Source organism: Pelmatolapia mariae, linkage group LG23 (genome assembly GCF_036321145.2).
Source record: "Pelmatolapia mariae isolate MD_Pm_ZW linkage group LG23, Pm_UMD_F_2, whole genome shotgun sequence".
Classification (NCBI taxonomy): domain Eukaryota; kingdom Metazoa; phylum Chordata; class Actinopteri; order Cichliformes; family Cichlidae; genus Pelmatolapia; species Pelmatolapia mariae.
In genome coordinates this window covers 41078212-41097922 of record NC_086246.1, presented here as the reverse complement: position 1 = coordinate 41097922, position 19711 = coordinate 41078212, and the positions used below count along the sequence as shown (strand labels likewise).

Sequence of the window (19711 nt, the reverse complement as noted above, 5' to 3'; positions counted from 1 at the left end):
TAAAAATACCATCAGCTGATCGGGACCAGAGCTGCAGGTTACTGAGGGTAACCCCACCCCCAAACATAGGCTTACACTCACTCTTACATATTCACACACTCTTTCACACACACACACACACACACACAGAGCGAGTCGTGTTCAGCTTTATTCAGAGGTTTTATTCAGTTTCACACATTTTAAACCCGACCAACTCCCAAACATACAAAACACTTTTTACACGTTTACATTTCATCTGTCGCTAAAACCGACGACGCAAACAAAAAGAAGACGACGTGACACCAACATAACCCGACACCGTGCTCTTTACCCAGCAGCCACCAGGACAGCGAGGAAGTCCAGGAGGACCGACCTACAGCTCTGCAGCGCTACATCATGGCTCCATCACCTCAGCTATAGTTATCGGTTTATAACAGAGGTTTAACTGAGACCAGCTTCCTGCTCTGACGTCCAGAGTCGGTGTGCTTCTGCCCGAGACACATAATGAAGGTCCGGACTGGCGTTACCGAGAGAATTTAACCTAATTCAACCTTATAAAGCTGATATAACAAAAGAAATTCTTACTATTTTTGAAAGCACAAAGAACTTTTAAAATAAAAGATCCAGTGCAGTGTGAAGCTGTGCAGGGGGAGGGCAAAGAAAATCCCACATAACACCATTTACATTTAAAACTAACCTTAATCCTGAATTTCAGCTCTAATCTCAGATTATCGGCTGTGTCCAAGCTCCAGATGCTGAGAAGATGGAGTTTAACAGCTGGCAGACTCTCAGTGCGGTCTGCAGTAACAGTCACTAATAAATACGACGAGCAAAAATAACGGAGTCAGGTCAACAGGAAGAGCTTCACAGCAGCAGCTCTCCCCCCCCCCACTGCTAAAAACTGTCATTCCCATTTGTGCGCTTGCATGATACCAACAGTTTCCTGCACTGGTCACAATTCAAACGTGGTCAAGGCTCATGAGCGGGACTGTGAGGAGGATTTTAAGATGAAACAGGAACAGATTGACAAAACAAACTATAAACACCATGGCACTGCTCACAAACTGCCACGATGATGTGAGCACACCACGGATTGCTCAGCAGCAGAGAAAACCGCCATCACCATCCGAACGACAGGGCCTGCATTTGTTTCAAACTGCGTTCATGTGAAAAATAATGACTACCTGGATCCACGGATTGAGAACAGCAAGGAGTTCGTCTGTCTGTTCCGACTGACACGAGCACGATCCGATCCAGCAACATTTGCTTTGATCACGGTTGGTCACATGACTTCACAATACATGAATATGTGGAGTTTAATGCTCAGGATTTTAGTTTCAGGGCAGCTACAAACCATCGAGTCACCTCCTCCGAGGGTAAACATACGTGCGGACGCAGTCTGCAGGTTTAACCTGAACCCGGTGGGTCGGGCTTCGTGTGGGCAAGATGGAACAGCCCGTGTTAAAACTGGGCCTCGGCAGAGGAAATTTAGACAGAGTGAAAATAAATATTATTATATTACAGTGACAGGACATCAGGTGTCTGCAGGTGATATTCCGTGGATGACATCACGATCACAAGAGTTTTTTTGAAATCTGGTCTTGACTCTGAGTGAAACCATCTGACACGCTCACTGTGCAGCTACAGGAGCATGTCTCATCTTCCAGCTCATCTCAGACTTGAGCATCTCACCTGGACACCTGACAACAACTGCTCTGCAGCGTCTGACTGTATATAAAAGATGGACAGAGAATTCAAACCTGTATTCTCTCTAACATGCAGCAGGTCTATGAGAGTATGATCTCTCAGCTCACGGTCCTGGTGTGTTTTGGTGAAGAAAACAGGAAGTTAATTTCGGAGGAGATGGTCTAATTAGAGTAGCAAAGGAGCAGGAAGCAGGTAAGGATATAGGGCGGGGCTTCATGTGAATGATGGTGATCGTTAAAAACCCAATTTAAGGTGTCACTAACCACTGGGTGATAGCATGGTAGCCATCTTTTATATACAGTCTGTGATTTTAATGCATTAAAACACTGTAGACTGCATTAATTTAAAAAAAAAAAAAAAAAAAGGGCGAATTGTCTCGATTTATTTCCTGAGGCTCCAGAGCAGGAACAGGAACTCGGCAGGAACTCACTTCCTGTTTCTGGTCATTTCCACCAGACTGGACCTGCAGAACCCACAATCATGACCGCAGTTCACACTGTGTGTGTGTGCCCTCTGATAGGCTGACCCCTTCTCCTCTCCTCACAGTGCCTTGCTTAAAGGCAACAAGGAAATGACAGTTGGTATTAAGGCCTCAAACAGAAACAGGAAGTGAAGGCAGGGAGAGGAGAAGGAGGCGGAGCAGCGAGGTCTGTTAGCGTGGTGTCCCGCCCTCCCCGGGGCTGATTGGGAAACTGTTTATTTGAGGTCCAGCACCATGCTGGCCGGGTTCTCCAGGTACTCCCTCCACAGGTTGGAGAAGCGACACATGGTGGCGCCGTCGATAATGCGGTGATCTGCTGACCAACTGACCTTCATGATGTGAGCACGGACCACCTGACCGGCAGCGTCGAACCTCGGCAGCACCTGGACAGACAGACAGGAAGTCAGCAAGCCGTGTTAAAAAACAAACAGCTGCTCTGTAATGCCATATCCTCAGCAGCAGGTAACAGTGTAGCTGAATGGATAAACTCCTGAATTATGGTCTATCCGCCACCTCCTGTGGTTTCACAGAAGAAAGAGGAACATCAGGTGGGTATCTGAGCATGCTCAGAGCCTGCCAGCTGATTGAACAGTCACCTGATAGTCAGACGGTCTGGTTTAACTTCCTGCTGTGATTCACAAAGAAACCACAGACACACCTTAGTAAGCTTTCCTTCCTCTGAACAAATTAAGTTTATTTTTCAGTGTGAGGAACAAAACCCTCCTCCAAAAGGCCAGAGAACATCATTCTCCTGAAGACACTGATTTCCAATAAATTCATATTTAATATTTTACAAACCAGGTCAAATGTTTTATATTCTTGAAGATATTGAAATAGAACAGGTAATCAGAGTCAAGGTGAGGTACACTTTAGACCATCTTCTTGTTCTTTATTGCGATCCTTGATATCTTGTGCTAGTCACCCTTTTTCCTCTCATAGTAAACTAAAACACACCTGAGTCTGTCTGTGCTGTGTGTTCGGTCTGACCACGGCTCACCTGGATCTTTCCTAGCGCTCCGATGGCGACCTCAGGTGGGAGGATCACGGGCTTGGCGTACGTGCCTCCGATCTGGTTCGAACACAGCAAGCAGCGTGAGGTCAGTGTGGCTTCTCTCAGCACTGTTGTGATATTTTTGTGTTGCTGTTGCTGTCAGACTCACAGATCCAATGTTGGACAACGTGAAAGTGCCCCCCATCAGGTCGGCAGTGCCCAGCTGACCCGATACTCCGAGCACCTGTAGGCGGTTCAACTCAAGGGCAATCTCGAACACGCTGAGCAGCTGGACATTCTTCACGTTGGGAACCAGCAGACCCTGACTCGTGTCCATTGCCAGGCCGATGTTGTGGGACGCCTGAATCACATGAAACACCACCGTCAGCACTAATGACGCCACTGAGCAGCCAGGGAAGCAAAGCCGGCTCGGAGCATGCTCTTACCTTGTAGGTGATGTTCTGGCAGTCCTCATCCACCGAGGCGTTGAGGATCGGGAAGTGGTGGAGACCGAGGGAGGCAGCCTGAGCCAATGAGAGCACAGCATTAACTTCAATACCAAACATGGGATCGATCAGCAGCTCGTGCATGGCGCCTTAACCCCCAACCTTGATGAAGAAGGGCATGTAGCTCAGTCTGACGCCACGACTCTCGGCGAGAGGTTTCAGCTCTGACCTCAAAGCCACCAGGCGACTCAGATCAACCTCGTCACAGTAACCGAAGTGAGGAATCTTCAGTGCCACAGTCATCGTCTTCACCATCGCTTTCTGGAAACCTGAAGAGCCAATCAGAATGTTTACAGAGAAAAGAGATGACATGCAAGGCTCGCAGTGAACAGCGCGACACTTAGGCGTGACAGCAATCTCTGACCTTTGAGGGGCTCAGTCACGTCCTTGCCAGTGAAGACAGGTTTAGGAGTAGCAGGTGGAGGTTTCACAGCCGCCTTAGTGCTCACAGGCTTGGCAGCAGCAGGAGCAGCAGCAGGGGCCGGGGGCGGAGTCTGGATCTCCTGGAAAGGTGTCGGAGGCAAGATGGCTCCTGTTTGCTTCGCCAGGAAGTTCAGGATGTCCTCCTTCAGGATCCGCCCATCTTTGCCAGTCCCCACCACCTCACTGAGCTTTATCTGAGGACAAAGCGACACCTCAACTGGGAACACAGTGGGACAGACTGGGACAACCCGATGGGGACAAATAGGAATCACACTTACATTGTTCTCCATGGCGAGGCGTCTGACTGCAGGGGTGGCCTGTGTCTTGTGACCTTTGATCTCCTGGTGGGTGTGTTCTTCTCGAGCCATGGCAGGCGTCTCTACCACGTCCTCCTCCTGGATCACCTCTGAAGAATAACAGCAGTGAGACTTTCAGCCGTGAACTTGGACGGGCAGACGAGCGAAGATCTGCTGATGTCTCACCTGAGCCAGACTCTGTCTCGATATCCACCAGCGGTTTTCCCACAAAGGCCGTGGCATCTACATCGTAGTAGAGCTTTTTGATGACCCCATCGTAGCGGCTGGTAATGGTGACCGATGCCTTGTCGCTCTGAACCTCACAGATGCTGTCAAACTGAGACACTTTGTCTCCTTCCTTTACGTACCTGCCAGAGGAATCCAGTTTTATTTATGCACTTGTAAATGACAAGAACAGAATATGCACGAGGACATATCTTGGTCAAAAATGACTCCAAGGTTCCTCACAGTGTTATTGGAGGCCATATTTCTAAGATTTTCCTTCCCAAGTACAATAACCTCAGTTTTATCTGAATTCAGAAAATTAGAGGTCATCCAGGGCTTTAGGTCTTCCTGACATTCCTGCAGTTTAATTAATTGGTGTGTGTTATCTGGCCTAATGGATAGATAAAGTTGGGTGTCATCTGCATAGCAGTGAAAATGGATGCTATGCCTTCTGATGATACTACCTAAGGGAAGCATGTATAATGTAAACAGAACTGGTCCTAGCACTGAACCCTGTTGAACTCCATTTTTAACTTTAGTGTGTGAAGAGGACTCTCTATTCACATGAACAAACTGGAGAGTACCGAGTTAACAAGCTATCCTTCATCACAGGTTACAAGTGGTACATCCTAATCGTTTCATATGTTCACCTGTCTGTTCTTTTACAAACTCTGGGGTTTCAGGTTTGCTTCATTTTAAAAACAAAATAATACCAAAATTTTGTCATGACAATAAAAACAGGTGCTTGAGAGGTTGGACTCTTATTTTTTTTTGGTCACGTACCACTCCTTGACGGTCACCTCCATGATTCCCTCACCGATGTCAGACAGTTTGAACTGCACGATAGGTCCTTGATTCACTGCCGGACAAAACAAAACAGTGACATTATCAGAGAGGGACAAAACAATCTGCTGATGGAGGTCAGCGTACACCACCATGGGCGATCTGCCTCAATTCTCCCAGAGTCCATCAAACAGCTGAAAACCCAGAACAGTTCACCATGATACAGATCTCCATGGCAATAGTAGAGAGATCAGAGGAGGCCAGGACTCAGGTGCTGCTGGTCTGGACTTACCCAGAGCGACATGCAGCCCTCTGCAGCTGAACACCTGGAGCTTCCTGTCACACCTGAAGGTTATTGGCTGCAGAGTCCTGTCACATCTGAAGCTCTGCAGCTGGAAACATCTGCGGCTCTGCTGACTCAGCTGATGGGAAAAGAGCAGATAACAGAGGTCACCTGGACCAGCCAACCCACAGGTGCTTCAAAGCCACGCTCCCTGATATTCAGGGCCTGATGGTTCTTCCTTCAGGTCCTAAATGTCAGACCAGCACCAGCACTCTGAAACTCGAACATGAAACTCCTTCAGCTTCTAATAAAGATGCATACAGGCATTCTTTTAAACAAGGTGGTGATGTAACCCTAAAAGAGAAGAAATGCCAGCCAATAAAAACACCACACATGCCTCTGACACCGTGGCACCAGATCTATGTTTCTCATCTGCATGAAAATGAGGAAACAGAGTGCGTTTACACTGATTTAGTCACTGAAAATAATGCTGAGCTTGACTTTGACACTTTCAGGAAGTGGGGGATGATGGGAAATGACCTACAGGCTGTCACTCGCTGACAGAAACCCTGCTCTGGTGTTTTTTCTTATTGCAGGTTTCCTCTGAATTTCTCGAAGCTGTCTCACTCCCATGTCACTTCTCACTAAATAAGTTCGCTTTGAAAGTTATCCCCATCATTGGAGGACCACCTGTCAATCACGTCGTTTCCGTCGTTTGAAACCACATCTGCTCCTGACGTCTGGAACAAACACCTGTCTTGGCGGCAGCAGGTGAAGCAAGTTTCACCTGCAGGACAAACCCTGAAAATTACTGAGCTCAGACCCTGACCAGGAAACAGCTCCTAACCGTCAGGAAGCAGTCGCAGCTGTTAGATGTTAGCCACAGCATGCTAGCTTAGAGGCTGTCTCATTCCATTAGGGTTAGCATCAGCCAGCCCATTGGCTAGCTATGCTAACGCACTGAGCTTGGTGACGTTGCGCACACTCTCCGTTAGCATTAGCCGCAGGTCAGCATTAAGCACTTTCAGAGCCTTTGAGGAGAACACGAAGCTTGTATTTGCTCACCAGCAGCCGCCTGAACGCGCCGAGAGAGCCTCTGGTCACCGCCGCCATCTCTGCGCTCCGCCGCACGCCCCCCTCTGCAGCCAATCAGCGCGCAGCGCCGGCCTCTCTTCTTCTGCTGCTTCCCGCAGGGCTCGCAGACGTCACACAGGTGTGATGGCGCCGCGATCAGGAGAGCTAATGAACAACAAATTGATTTATCAAATCTTTTCTGGTTTTTACAGCCTTAGACGTTCCACAGTTTTTATCCATTATTAATATTAAAAATGATTTGTTGTTTATTTAAAGACAGGTCAGCATCATGACATCAGCAAGCTGCCGTTTGTGCACTTGACCAGATAAGATAAGTTAAGACTTTATTGATCCCATGGCAGGGAAATTTGTGCGTTACCACAGCTCAGGTACAGATAGTAGAAGAATACAAAGAGTATACCAGAATATAAAGTCAAGAAATACAAAATAAATTAAAGCTGCAAGCAGTGTTATGAGGGCACTCGCACCCCGGCGCATCACGCCATGCCCAACACCTACACCCAGCATTTTCGATCTGATGTCACATTGATGGAATTCATGCGTAAAACCACCAGCTAAAATTTCATCTCGTTCAATGATGAGTATAGTCGTCCCACTAGGTGGGACATGACAAATGCCATTAGTAATTATCACCTAGTTTACCAGTAAGCTGATGTTCCTGTCTTATCCAGGTCTCAAACCAGGGAGCAGACACAAATGTGTCAACTCTACACTATGAAGCCACGAGAAACGCCCCAGAAAACAATCTTCCTAAAAATAAAAATGTATTATATACATTATAGTCTTTTATTCTTCTTCCAAGGCACAGCAGTTGTTTTGGCAGGGCTAGAAGCTATCAGACTACATTCGGGGTGTGAATGAACACATCAAGTACAAACGCGGACCTACACTGTGTCGCTCTCAGTGAATAGTCAGTGCTGCTACATACTCAGTAGGCCCGAGCAAAAGTGAAAATGCAGTTAACATCAATGTTCCCCCTAATTTTTCATGTGTCTGAGCAAACACACACAGCGGTCCCTTGGACCACTGTGTGCAACAGCAGACGTGTGCACTGTGGTCACGCCAGCATCAAATCCTTCCAAGTTACATGGTTTATTAAAATAATCAATTTACAGCATTTACATTTATGTTAGAGTACTTTTAATTAACTGCTTTAGTCTACTTACAATGAAAATTTAAATAAATCTTGTTCATGACCTGTGTAGTATGTTAACACTACTGGAAGTAAAAGATAACTTGAACTCCAAGTTTGAAAACACAACTTTATTTATTTATTTATTATAAAGCTCTGACTTGTATTATGAGTATGAGTCTGGTCTGGGAGAGAGACATGTAACTCTCTGTCTGCAAAATACAGCATATAATGACCAATGTTGGGCAAGTAATTATATAGTTCCTTCTTCAAAAAAGTTACTGAGTTTTGCAAACAACAAAGTTTTTTTGCAGCTGTTTACCTAAAAATGCTGCCAAGGTGTTTATTTAAACAAACATTTCAAAATATTTACAGAACAATCAGGTGTTCTGCATCAAATTTGATGCCACACAAATTTTTTGTGCCACTCCAAAAAATAATTTCTCTCCACTATGAGATTGTCACGGTCTGCCGGGGCAAGCCGTGTGGGAGTTATTTAGGACCAGGAAGCGGCAGCTCAGGTGCACGTGAGTTTAATGACAACAGAAAATACAAACAGCCAGCTGTGCGGGTGGACATAAAACAGGAAAACCTAAACTGGGCAAAACTACAAAACAAACCAGAAACGAAGATGCAGGGAGGTCCGGGGAAATACACAGGGAGACCGAGGGAATCAACACAGACGAACCAGCAACGAGGACGAGGTAACACACACTATAAATACACATGCCAGGAATCAGGGGATGGGAAACAGGAGGGGAACACACCTGGAAGACATCACAGCTGACGAAGCAGGGGAAACGTAAATAGAACACACTCACATAAGACGCAGACCTTCACAATAAAACAGGAACGTCTTGATGCATTCTCAATCATCCAGGAAAGTAAATCTCCAAAAGTTGAATGTGTTAATCTGGACGGACTACAGGAACCACCTGAGATTCAGCCTCAGATGCCGACAAAACAGGATTACTCCTAAAAGTCTGCAAATGAGCTCTTCAGTTAAAGGCTTCCGGGCAACAAAAATCCTCCAGAAGGCACAGCATCAGTTGCTTAATGAACGGGTGAGGCAGACAAATTTTACCATCGACATGCTAAAATCTCAAGAGGAGCAGATCCGACGGAGACTGACAATGCTTTTAGATGAGAATACTCTTAAAAAGGTGTTTGACTTCACTGAGAAGGCTCGTCTAGCACAGCACAAGAAGTCTAAGACCAGGCAACAAAGGAAGTTTGACTTACTTGTTGTACGTCGGAAACCACCGCAAAATACGGACAGTGTCCTCAGCGGCCAGAAGAGAGAAGGATGCGACACGGAGGATGTGGACAAGTGGGTGAAGAATTTGTCTGACAGACAGCTCACCCAAACAGAGAAAAACATCCTTGCTAAAGGGTTGAATTTTGCCGTCACACCGAGACAAATCCCGCTAGTGGAGCTGATCACAGCCACAGAAACAGCAATTTGTAACAACAATATTGCAGAAGTGGAAGCAGAGCAACTACGGACGAAAGTTTCGGCCTATCTCAGCAATGCAAAGCCCGCAGCATCCAACATCACCATGGAGGAGAGGAAGGCACTCACATCACTTAGTGATGACAACAACATTATCATCCTTCTGGCAGACAAGGGTAGGTGCACAGTATTGCTAAACCAGAAAGACTATCATGAGAAGAGTTTGTCACTACTCAGTGATGAAAATACTTATGAGCCCCTGAAACGAGACCCAGGAAGTGGCTACAGGAAGAGGGTGATAGACTGTCTGAAGCAGTTAGAACAAGACAAGGCTATTGACCGGACCTCATACCACAGGCTGTACCCAGGGGAGTCTACACCAAGTCTGTATGGTTTACCGAAGATACATAAACAGGGTGCACCTTTAAGACCAATTGTCTGCATGATCAACTCTGTCACCTATAACATCTCCAAGTTTCTGGCTTCGATCCTCAACCCGCTGGTGGGCAGCTCTGAACACCACATCCAGAACACCCTGGATTTTGTTGAGAAGGTGAGAGATGTCATTATGGAGGCAGATGAAACCATGGTCTCGTACGACGTTACATCTCTCTTTACTTGCATCCCAGTCACGGAAGCGTTGGAGGTAGTCCGTAAGAGATTACAGGATGACACCAACCTCAGCAACAGGAACACTCTCAGCATCGACCAAGTGTGTTTGCTTTTGGAACTGTGTCTTCATTCCACCTACTTCACATACAAGGGTCAGTTCTACAGGCAGAAACATGGGTGTGCCATGGGCTCCCCAGTTTCACCCATCGTGGCCAATTTGTACATGGAAGAAGTGGAAAAGAGGGCTTTGCTGTCCTACCCTGGAACACCACCAAGCCATTGGTTCAGGTATGTGGATGACACCTGGGTGAAAATCAAATCTCAGGACGTACTACATTTCACGGATCACATTAACTCGGTGGACCGACACATCAAATTCACCAGGGAGGATATGAAAAGTGGCAGGTTAGCCTTCTTAGACTGTGAGATTTCCATCAGTAATGGGGGACATCTAAAAGCTGACGTGTACCGTAAACCTACACATACGGATCAGTATCTAAGGTTTGACTCTCATCATCCACTGGAGCACAAACTGGGTGTCATCAGGACGCTACAACACAGAGCGAACACCATCCCCACTGACACAGCGGCCAGGGAGGCAGAAGAACAGCACATCAAGAAGGCCCTGAGTAAATGTGGTGTTACGACCCGGCTCAAAAGCCGCAACATAAAAAAGGAGACGAATAGCAGAGTGTAGGTGAGAAGAGGTTTTATCTTAAAATGGAATACCAGGTTGGCTAAAATGGCCGGTACCACCAAGGCAAAAGCAAGTGAGCTCTCCGGAAGCTTGCCTCAGTTATGCTTTTATCCACACTTGACTAGGTGTGGCCAATTAGCACCAGCTGAACACAGTAAGATGATTAGGGGCTGCAGAGGGACGTAACAGTGGTTATCCCAGCTGGACTTTTGTCAAAGCTGGAAAGACACCTAAAGAAAGCTCCAGCCGATCCAGGAGAGAAGGACAACCGCTGCCCAGGCGAAAACCTGTAGTGATCCCATATGTGTCAGGAGTATCGGAGCAGTTGAGACACATTTTTTCTAAACACCGGGTCTCTGTGGCTTTTAAACCCCAAAATACGCTGCGCCAAAAACTGGTCCACCCCAAGGATCGGGTCCCCCGACACAAACAGAGTAACATAGTGTACGTTGTTAAGTGCCAGGAGGATTGCCAGGATTTATACATCGGGGAAACCAAACAACCTCTGGCGAAGCGGATGGCACAACACAGAAGAGCTACCTCGTCAGGCCAGGACTCTGCAGTCTATTTACACCTACAGGCCAGTGGACACTCTTTCAATGATGAGGATGTACACATCCTGGACAGGGAGGAACGCTGGTTTGAGCGCGGAGTCAAGGAGGCCATTTACGTGAAAAGGGAAAGACCATCTCTGAATCGAGGAGGGGGTCTAAGGGTACATCTTTCGCCATCTTTCCAATGCTGTGATTACAGCCATTCCCCAACTCTCTGTGAATGGTACTCATGGCCATTGATCAGTGTTCTTTGATCAGTGGGTTTTGGTCAGTGATTGTTGATCAATGGTCATGGGAATTTGCATAATTATGATTAAGGAACTGACCTCACAGCCTATTGTTCCTTCAGTGGGCTGGTTTCAGTCATTATGCAAATGTACTGTTTATAAGGTTTGGGGAAACCTGCAGTCAGCTGAGACTGAAGAAGTCACTTGGATGAGTGACGAAACGTTTCTCCCACAAAACGCTACGTCCAGATGAACAGATTCAACTTTTGGAAATAAAACAGGAACTTACACATGCAAGGACACAGACTAAGAAACGCGGACTTAACAAAGGGAAACATGGCAGAACACTAAGCAGACTAAACAGAGGAAGAACAGCACCAAAATCACAATAAAAGAAAACACAAAACGCTGGGTCAAAAGGACCCAGGATCATGACAGAGATAAAGGAGAACAACAGCCTGATACCTGCAGGCCTGACAGCAGGAGATGTATCACTCCTGTAACACCTGTAACATTCAGCAGTCGCTTCATTGTTCTAAAACACACAACAAAACTATTGACTACACTACACACTAACTACACAAGATTTGCGCTAAACGTCACAAATCTCTCACATCTCAAAACACCGCAGTCACTCCTAAAACTTCCCCCTTCCTGGGGAGGCACCAAGATGGCGGCTTGAACAGTCATGTTTTTTCAGGAGCTCCAAAAGACTGCAAAATTTTCTAAGTAACTTTATTCTCCTTCCACTCAAATTATAACTATTTATGCCCAAAAGGTTATTAAGAATGCAAAGCTGCAATTTGTGCCGTCAAACCCCAATGTTAAGACGTCTTCGCATGCTAAAGTCAGTGACTATGGCTATGCTAGCACTGAAGCTGCTAACGTGGGCCTAAACAAGCGAGAACGGGGAGCAGACTCGGCACCGCCAACTCCATCAAAACAACCGCCAGAGGAGAAAAGAACAAAATCTTCAGAGAAGGAAGATGATATCTCCAATAAAACTATTTTTGAAGCCATTCTGGGACTTGACAAGAAATTTGAAGTACAACTGGAAGATATCAAGGAACAAAACAGACAAAGTGCAGCTATGGTTGCCAGCTTGGCTAAGGCTGTAGAGTTTAATGCTGCAGAGATAGTCGATTGCAAACTGAAAGCTGTTAAACTGGCAAATGCGAATGAACAGCTGAGTGAGAGAACAAGAGCGCTACCGAATGAGGTGGTGCTTAAAGCTGAAAGGGGTGAAGGAAGACAAAGACGAAAACATTAGAGTGAAGGTTTTGCAACTATTCAGAAGATTGCCCCTGACTTGAACTTAGAAGAGGCCGTTGATATTGTCCATTGCTTAGGGAAATGAGTTGATGGCAGAAACAGAACCATCATTATTCTATTCACACAAAGGCGAATCAAAGAAGAATTGTGGAGGCGCACCAAAGATTCTTCAACCTGCAAGCAAGAAGGCATCAGCTTCGCAGAGATGTTACCGCAGGAGGACATACAAGATCGACAGCGCCTATGGCCTCTGGTAGAGGAGGCAAGACGTGCGGGTAAACGAGCCTACTTTTGTGGTCCACATGCCTTAATTGATGGACACAAATTTGAGGAAAGACAGGAGAACTAAAAATGACAATAACTGAAATAGTGGAAAGTTGTTCGCGGTCTGAGGAGCTCAGCATTTAGTACTTTTTTCTTTTTTGTTTTTTTCACGTGGTGTGTGATATTCTGTCTATAGTTCATGTTGAATGTTAACATTTGTTTTGGTTCTTTAAATGTTAGGGGTTTAAGAGAATCTGTTAAAAGAAAAGCCTTATTTTTGTACTGCAAAGGTAAAAAATCAAACTGTATTTTTTCTACAAGAGACTCATTCATCTGATAGTGATGTATCTTTTTGGTCAAACCAATGGGGTAGCAAAATCCTGTTTAGCCATGGCTCAATGAGGTCGGGGGTTGTAGCAATTTTATTCAATAACTTTCCTGGGGATTTTGTAATACAACGGACTGACTTGAATGGTCATTGGTTGATTGCTGTAATGAGATTTGAAAGTTTGTTTTTCATTTTAGTCAGCGTTTATGGATATAATAATGAAAGTCAGAATAAAATTATGCCAGAAGATATAACTTTAAATATTTTTGAACTTAAAGGTCGATACCCTACGGAATACATTTTAATGGGTGGTGATTGGAATATGACTCCTGATGAATGGACTGATAGATGGCCCTCAAGGACAGGTAGACCACAAAAAAATAACCTAATTATAGATTTTTTGATAAACAACAATTTGACGGATATTTGGAGAGTAAGAAATCCAGGAATTAAGAGCTTTTCCTGGTTTAAACCAAATGGAGCTTGTAAATCTAGAATAGACTATTGGCTAGGAAGTGACAACATTCTTAACCACACTGTAAAAGTTGTGATGTCAAATGCACCTCTTTCTGATCATTGCTTTATTGAACTATGCTTAGAATCCGAAATTAGACAATCAAATAAAATAACTTATTGGAAGTTCAATGCCAAACTTTTACAAAATGAAGATTACTGCAACATAGTCAAAAAATTATAAAAGATATTATGGCTGATCATTTAATTGTAGGATATATCAGTAAATGGGAATTCATTACATTCAAAATGAGAGAATTTAGTATTCAATTCAGTAAAAACATAAGTCGAAAGCAAAGAGAATATGAATGTAAATTATTCCAAGAAATTACTTATTGCTGTAGTAAAGATGATCTAAATAGCCAAGAAAGGAGTAAACTTATGGAGTTGCAAACTAAATTAGATCAGCTCTACCTAAATAAAGCAGAAGGAGCTTTTGTGCGTTCACGGGCCAAGTGGATTGAGGAGGGGGAAAGAAATTCCTCATATTTTTTTAATTTAGAAAAGAGCAGACAGAAAAGAAATTTTATATCTTCCCTGTTAATTGATGGCATTGAATGTGACGACCCTAAAATTTTGGAGAATGAAATTTATACATTCTATTCCAATTTATACTCCTCACAGTTCTCCCAAGCAGATTGTGATGTATTTTTTGATCAAATAGATAATCTGATCCCTAAAATTGATGAATCATTTAAGGAATTTTGTGAATCTGACTTTAGAATTGAAGAGTTAGATGCATCTGTTAAGAAAATGGCGCTTAATAAATCCCCTGGTCCAGATGGGCTTACAGTTAATTTCTTCCAATTTTTTGGGGAAGACTTAAGGGAAATTTTATTCAAAGCTATACTGGCAAATATTGAAAAGGGAGAATTGATGTCTAGCATGAAACAAGGATTAATTACATTAATTCCTAAACCAAATAAAGATAAACGACAATTGGATAACTTAAGGCCCATAACTTTATTAAATACAGATTATAACATTTTCTCTAGCTCAATTGCAACAAGGGGTTTCAAGTTTAATTAGTGAGACACAATCAGGGTTTTTAAAAGACAGGAACATTCATAATAATATCAGATTGGTTTTAGACTTACTGGACTACAATGATCTAATTAGTGATGACAGTTTTATTCTTTTCTTGGACTTTTATAAAACTTTCGATTCAGTAGAACATCCTTTTATTTTAGAAACACTAACTCGATTTGGATTTGGATATAAATTTAGGAAGATAATAGATATACTGTATAATGATATAAATAGCTCTGTGTCGTTAGGCTATGGCACTTGTAAAAGATTTAGCGTCAAAAGAGGAATTAGGCAAGGGTGTGGAAGCTCTCCGTTGTTATTCATAATGGTTGTGGAGATGCTCGCAATTCTAATTAAGAACAGCAGTGTTGCTGGAATTGAGATTATGGATAATTTTTTAATAATTAGTCAACTTGCGGATGACACTACTCTTTTCTTAAAAAATGAACATCAGATTCCCCTGGTAAAACAAATAATCACTACATTCTCAAAAGCTTCAGGCTTAAAGTTAAATTTAAATAAATGTGAACTATTGGCGTTAAAGGAGTGTCATTCACAATTACTGTACGATATAAAGATGAAGAAGGAGGTAAAATATTTGGGCATCACAATTTCAAAAGATCACAAAGTCTTAGAAAAAGTAAATATTTCAGATAATGTTGACAAATGTAAGACAATCTTAAATAAGTGGTTACAAAGAGACGTCATAAGTTTTGGAAGAATATTATTAACCAAAATGGATAGTTTATCTAGATTTATATAGCCAGCTTACTCTTTATCAATATCAAATAGAGTTATTAAAACAATTATTAGCTTGAATTTTAATTTTATTTGGAGGAATAAGTGCCATTATATATCTAAAGATGATTTGGTTAAACCATACATTGAAGGTGGTGGAAACGCAATTGACTTTGATATAATGAATTGTGTTTTGAAACTTAAATGGTTAAAATCCTTCTTAAATAATCCACACTCCATTTGGTTTTTTATACCAAGTAAGGTCTTTAACACACTGGGGGGTATCGATTTTCTCCTAAAGTGTGACTTTGAAATTACTAAGCTACCTGTTAAACTCTCTGAATTCCATAAACAGGTCCTTCTTTATTGGAAAATGTTATTTAAGCATAATTTCACTCCACATAATAGCCCAATTTGGAACAATAGATATATACTGACAAATAGAAAATCTATTTTTATTCAAGATTGGTTATCAAAAGGTGTTTGGGCAATTGCCCATTTTGTAGATGAGGAGGGACATGTTCTCGGACATCAAGATTTTTGCCAAAAATTTAATATCCAATGTTCTAAAAGTAAATTTAATCGAGTTATAAAATCCATTCCATTGTCACTTAAAAACATAGTTGTAAATGATATAATATATTCTGACATCTCCCCCAAGTTAAGGCAACTATATATAGATGGTATTCAGTTTTGTGATGCTAAATGCAATAATAAGTTTCTAAGATCTTCATTAAGGAGTCTTTATTCTCCAAATTTACTTAGACGTAATTACATATTAAAAGATTTCCAAAGGGAAGAAATTGAAAGAATAAGAACTAATTATATCACCTTCCCTATCCCACCTAAAGGGAAAGAAGTCCAATTTAAAATTCTGAATAAAATTTACCCGACAAATAGACTCCTTGGTGATAGATTCAAAATAGAAACTGGTAATTGTGTATTTTGTGAAATTTTATACAAATATTTTGGTTGGATTTTCATACCTGGCTTTATTCCAGTGGGATTCAAATTACCCCATTTACCTTAAATATGATATTGTTTGGAGTGTTTTTGAAAGAAAAGAAAGCTAATTATGGTGTTAATGTGTTATTAATCTTGTGCAAGCAATTTATACATAAATGTCGTTTTTTTAAGACCAAACCAACATTAGCTTACTGGAAAAGGACTACAAAATGCCAGCAAAAAAAAAAGAATACCCTGTATCGAGAATTCATCAATAAAAGAACCATAGAAACTGAAAGAAGGTATAAAACCTATAAAAATAAATTAACAAATATAATGAGAACCTGTAAAAGAGAATATTTTAATAAAAGGTTAGAACAGAATAAAGATAACACAAGAGGTATATGGAATGTATTAAACAGTATAATCAAAAATGAATCAAAGAAAAATGATTATCCGAGGTACTTTATAGAAGGGACAAGAAGCATTAACCAAATGAATGACGTAGTAAATGGTTTCAATGAATTCTTCATAAACATAGGGCCAAAACTGGCGGAGGAAACAAAGGTTGATGGAATAGAAAGGGACACTGGTGAAGATATTGAAAGGAATAGAAGCTCAATGTTTTTAAGAGCAGTGGAAGAGAAAGAGATTTATGATATTGTTAGAGGACTTAAAAACAAAACCAGTACAGATTGGAATGATATTGATATGGTAACAGTAAAGAGAGTTATTGATGGTATAGTAAAACCATTAAAATATATATTCAACTTGTCTTTTCAAAAAGGGGTTTTTCCACAAAAAATGAAAGTTGCTAAAGTTATTCCAATTTACAAAACAGGTGAAAAGTATCATTTTACAAATTATAGACCAGTGTCAATACTCTCCCAGTTCTCTAAGATACTGGAAAAACTTTTCATAAAAAGATTTGACAGTTTTGTGGAAAAACATGAATTACTGACAGATAGTCAGTATGGGTTCAGAAACAACAGATCAACAACTTTGGCATTGATAGACTTAATGGAAGAGATAACAGAATGTATGGATAATAAGAGGTACGCACTCGGAGTTTTCTTAGATCTAAAGAAGGCGTTTGATACTGTTAATCATGAAATTCTATAAAAAAAAACTGGAAAGGTACGGGTTTAGGGGAGTGGTTTTGGACTGGTTAAAAAGCTATATAGGCAACAATATGTACAAATAAATGAATATAAATCTAATTTGATGCATATTGCTTGTGGAGTACCTCAAGGTTCAGTATTGGGTCCAAAAATGTTTATTATGTACATAAATGATATTTGCAGAGTCTCGCAGAATTTAAAGTTTGTAATATTTGCAGATGACACAAACATATTTTGTTCAGGTGTGGAATTGCCACAGGTTTTGGAGATGATCACACAGGAGTTAACGATATTAAAGAAGTGGTTTGATATAAATAAATTATCATTAAATCTAGATAAAACCAAATTTATGTTGTTTGGAAACCAAAAGAAAAATATCAAAGTAGAAATATGTGTTGACAATGTATATTTAGAAAGAGTAAATGAAATAAAATTTCTTGGTGTGATCATTGACCACAAGGTCTGTTGGAAACCACATATTACTTATGTTCGAGGGAAACTGGCACGGGGCATTGCCGTCCTGGGGAAAGCAAAGCAAATATTGGATCAGAAAGCACTGCATATATTATACTGTGCTTTACTACTGCTGTATATGAGCTACTGTGTAGAGGTCTGGGGAAACACATACAAAAGTAATACACAAACAATAACTATAATACAGAAAAGGGCCATCAGATTAATAAATAATGCAGGGTACAGGGATCATACAAATGGACTATTTAGCTATTAAAAGCTATTAAATTCCAAGACTTGGGGAGTTTAAAACAGCGCAAATAACATATAAAGAAAGAAATCAAATGCTTCCAAAAGAAATCTGCAAATTGTTTATAGAAAGAGAAGGTGGGTATAACTTAAGAGGGAAATGGAATTTAAAAATACAAAGTGTTAGACATACTTTTTAAAGTTGTTCTATCTCTATAGCAGGAGTTAAATTATGGAACAGTCTAACAGAAGGAATTAAAGAAAGTAACAACATAAACCAGTTTAAAATGAAATATAAAAAACACATTTTTAACAAATATAAGAATGAAGAAAACAGGGTTAACCCAGGGCGGTAATGTTGTTCGTAATAGTGTTTTTGTTTGTTTATCTTATAATTTGTGAATCTGCAAACATTCCCACTCAGTCCTTATTTATATGAAAGTAGCTATATTATGGTGGGGCTTGTTTATTTGTTTTGTTTATTTGTTTGTTTTGTCTTTGCTTTACTTTTACTTTATATGTTGTTTGTTTAAATTAAGGCTAAAAGAAAATTAAATCAGTGAGAGGTAAAATTTGATAGGGACTAATAAGTGTATACTTCTGCCTACTCCTTTTCAAACAAAAGAATGGAATTATATTTTGTAATGATTGTGAATGCACATGTTTGAAATAAAAATGAACTGAACTGAACTGAAAAAAACGACTTAAACCTGTTGGTTAAATCTTTGACTTTAGTTAAAAAGAAAAAGGCTGCTTTTTTTGTTTCCTTTTTGGAAGATTTTGATTTAGTGAGTTAATAATCTGTTAAATTTTATGACCCCATCTTGATATCTTCTTTTTCCTATGTATGAAAGTTGCTAATATGTAAGGAATGTCTATTCTCTGAATGTGTAATATATGGTGCATTTTGTTTGTATGTTGATTTTGCTAATAAAAAAAAATATTAAAAACAAAACAAAACAAACCCTTCCCCCTTCCTAAACAACTAAATGCCATGTTTTGATTGGTCGACATGGTACATTTTTCGACCAATAGGAAAGGGTGGGGTTTTTTGGTTTTGTTTTGGCTCAAAGGTGGAGAGCGCTTTCGAGCGTTTTCCTTATAAAACGCCGTTTTTACCGTTTCTTCCCGCAGTAAATATAAACAACGATAGTATTCAGGAAGAAAACCAAACATTGCATATATTTTTTATCATAACTGTGGTTTTACCTGACCTATCAACACAAAATCAAAACTGGTATAAAGTCCACACTTTTTCCGTCAGTTGTTCCGTCTGTCCTGCTCACATCTCCAATGGTTGTACACGTTGTCATTAATGTGGCTTCACTCCACATCAGCCACGCCGCTTTGCTAGC

General features: G+C 41.3%; 1 protein-coding gene across 1 annotated transcript; it reads right to left on the bottom strand.

Annotated features, from left to right (window-relative positions):
* Window positions 1–146: 146 nt before the first annotated feature.
* Window positions 147–6803, bottom strand: dbt (dihydrolipoamide branched chain transacylase E2). Its single transcript, XM_063467142.1, has 11 exons — window positions 6740–6803; window positions 5684–5813; window positions 5392–5467; window positions 4570–4751; window positions 4366–4493; window positions 4029–4281; window positions 3767–3933; window positions 3605–3682; window positions 3328–3519; window positions 3165–3236; window positions 147–2550 (listed from the first exon to the last, which is right to left on the bottom strand). The coding sequence occupies exons 1-11, from the start codon at window positions 6785–6787 to the stop codon at window positions 2383–2385; spliced, it is 1494 nt and encodes a 497-aa protein (XP_063323212.1). The 5' UTR covers window positions 6788–6803; the 3' UTR covers window positions 147–2382.
* Window positions 6804–19711: the final 12908 nt, after the last annotated feature.

Bases quoted from the DNA above. Each gene is read 5' to 3' on its own strand.
- dbt (XM_063467142.1), bottom strand. From the start codon at position 6,787: ATGGCGGCGGTGACCAGAGGCTCTCTCGGCGCGTTCAGGCGGCTGCTG. The intron at 3,934-4,028 runs GTCAGAGATTGC...TTGGCTCTTCAG, and splicing joins CGTGACTGAGCCCCTCAAAG to GTTTCCAGAAAGCGATGGTG. The intron at 3,237-3,327 runs GTGAGTCTGACA...TGTTCGAACCAG, and splicing joins CGTTGTCCAACATTGGATCT to ATCGGAGGCACGTACGCCAA.